Source organism: Nothobranchius furzeri, chromosome 15 (genome assembly GCF_043380555.1).
Source record: "Nothobranchius furzeri strain GRZ-AD chromosome 15, NfurGRZ-RIMD1, whole genome shotgun sequence".
In the NCBI taxonomy this organism is placed as follows: Eukaryota; Metazoa; Chordata; class Actinopteri; order Cyprinodontiformes; family Nothobranchiidae; genus Nothobranchius; species Nothobranchius furzeri.
Window position 1 is genome coordinate 46604170 of NC_091755.1, and position 2500 is coordinate 46606669.

The 2500-nt window shown below is 45.2% G+C and overlaps 1 protein-coding gene across 2 annotated transcripts in view; it reads left to right on the forward strand.

The window, feature by feature from the left end:
• The window catches only part of usp11 (ubiquitin specific peptidase 11), a 15612-nt gene that overhangs the window by 2981 nt on the left and 10131 nt on the right, over positions 1-2500 (forward strand). For both annotated transcript variants that reach the window (XM_070544944.1, XM_054746273.2), the window contains exons 4-5: positions 25-142; positions 2151-2296. In XM_070544944.1, the coding sequence (XP_070401045.1) occupies positions 25-142; positions 2151-2296 (264 nt within the window). The remainder of the gene's footprint in view (positions 1-24; positions 143-2150; positions 2297-2500) is intronic.

The window sequence follows — 2500 nt, forward strand, 5'->3', positions numbered from 1 at the left end:
TGGGTTCTGGTGTTTGTGGTTCAGGTGGTGGACTTGCCCAGCACTCTGAAGGTGGAGGTTTACCCTGTGGAGGTCTTCCTCTGTCTCCATAGCAACATGGAGAACATCATCACTGCTCAGTTCAGCCGCACCGACAGCATCAGTGAGTTTTTGTTGGTTTCAGATGTTTCTGCTGAGGATTTGTTCTGTCTGACGTTACAACCGCCCCAGGAGTTGAGTTGAGTTAAAGGGACTTTACAGAGTTTTGAATGTTTATGCTCGTGATCGCCCCCTCAGGCCAAAAGCATAACGGCAGCTTCAATAGCAGGCTCGTGCACGAGGCACACATGCTGTACGTGCACACTCCTTAACAAAAATAACAACTTAGACAGTCCCGTGTGTGTATGTGTGTGTGTGTGTGGCCCAGAGGACAGGAGAACGTGCAGCTAATTTATTAATTAAATAATGTGGTTCTGTACCTTTCTCTTCAGCACAGCCGACAAAGGTTTATGATGGGTCAGTCCTCCTGCATGCTCAGATCATTCCCTTCCCTTGCTTGAAAAATTGTTCCAAAATGAAAGTTGAACCCACATCTTTTTTATCTGTGAATTCAATGCCGTTCGGCGAGTCTCAAATAAAAATTTGGGCATCTTACTTTAAAAAATATACCATTAATGTAAAAAATAAACTCTAAATAAACTACGTTCACATCCAGAATCAAACCCGGATATTCTGCTTGAGAGTCCGACATCTTACAAGGTGAGCTAAAGCACCAGTTATGTCTTTTGTATCTGTAACATTTATATCCTTGATGACAGCTGAAACAACGTTCAAAGAACGGTTCGGAGCTAAAATGGCTATTTTGTTGCTAATTAGCAGGAAATATCTAGAAGAAAGTTCTACAGAAAGTAGCTAAGGGTCCTCAGAAATGTAGCTAGCTTTGTCACTAGGCGTTAGGAACAGCGACAAAGTGGCACTGCCTCTCTCTCTGCTGCTAAAGCTACGGATAGCAAATGCTACGGGCGATGCCTGAGCGTGAACGCGCATGAAGCAGCCTGCTCGACCCGAGCATCTCTCTTTTTCTGTGATTTTACAGAAAAACAGGCAATCGCAGTAAAAATGCCAGGGCTCGTTCTACAGGACCAGGGCATTGCAGGAGAATGTATGAAGAAGACATTTATTATTTCTGTACATGTCCATGATGTCCCTTTAAGTTAAGTGAAGTTATCCGTCCCTAGCATCACTTCCTTTCTTTATGAAGACACGCTGAAGCGATCAGGCTCTGTGTCACGCCTAAAATGGTCCTGGTGGAAACATTACTCAGTCTAACAAATTAAATGTGTGCCATTACACTCAGATTACCATTACCCCCCCACTTACAATCTATTATAATCTGTATTTGTTTTAAAGAATGTTATTTATCCATCCATTTTCATCTGCTGATCCGGGGTCGGGTTGCGGGAGCAGCAGCCTAAGCAGGGCGGCCCAGACTTCCCGCCATGATGCCAACGGAAGAAGCTTCTTCTTGTGTTTTGTATTTATGGTCAGCGAAGTGACAAAGCTAAGCCTGTATATAAGCTGTCGCCATGGTGACCTCCCACCAGCGTTCCTACCTGAACCAGGCGGTGAAGGCGGTTCAGTGTAAAACTGCTTGTGTTTATGAGTGAAAACCTTTCTTTAAAATATTCTTGTATGTTTTACAAAAGCACATCTTAGCTTAGTTTGTCCTGATTTATCTCCTCGTAGCTCTTAAATTAGTGACTGTCTGCAGGATTTAGGTGCTAGTTTGAGACCTTCTGCTCCTGCTGGGCTGAACGTGCATGTGTGTGTGAGAGAGACCTGATGCTGCCAGGCCAGACGGCTCCTCTGATGGCGTTTCCTTGCGTTACCATACTTGGCTCATCTGGACTCAGCCAAATATAATTTTTTACTTGTGTGTGTGTGAGTCTGTGTGTGTGCGCGTGTACTTGCGTGTGTGTGTGCTTGCATATGTCTGTTAATGTTTTTAACCTGTTATGGGAATCTGGGGTCATTTTGTAAAGCACTTTGAATCACACTTTGTTTGAAAAGCGCTTTATAAATAAATTTGATTTGTGTGTGTGTGCGTGCGTGCGTGCGTGTGTGTGTGTGTGTGTGTGTGTGTGCGTGCGTGTGTGTGTGTATGTGTGCAGATACGATCCAGGCAGCCATGTGCCGGGCCTTCTCGGTACCACCCGGCTCTGAGTGCCGTCTGTGGATGAAGAGCTCGGACAGCTGCTGTGAGCGACTCAGGAACGTCCACATGAGTGTGTTGGATTCCTGCTTGAGCTCAGGGATGGTAAGGACACACACGCACGCACGCACACACGTACGTACGTACGCACACACGTATGCACACACACACGCACAAACGTACGCGCACACACACACATGCGCGTACGCACACACACACACACACACACACACACAGATGTGAAATATTTTAGTAACAAATATTTTTACACTTCAACACAGTCCTGTCATTTTTTTTAAGGACAACCTG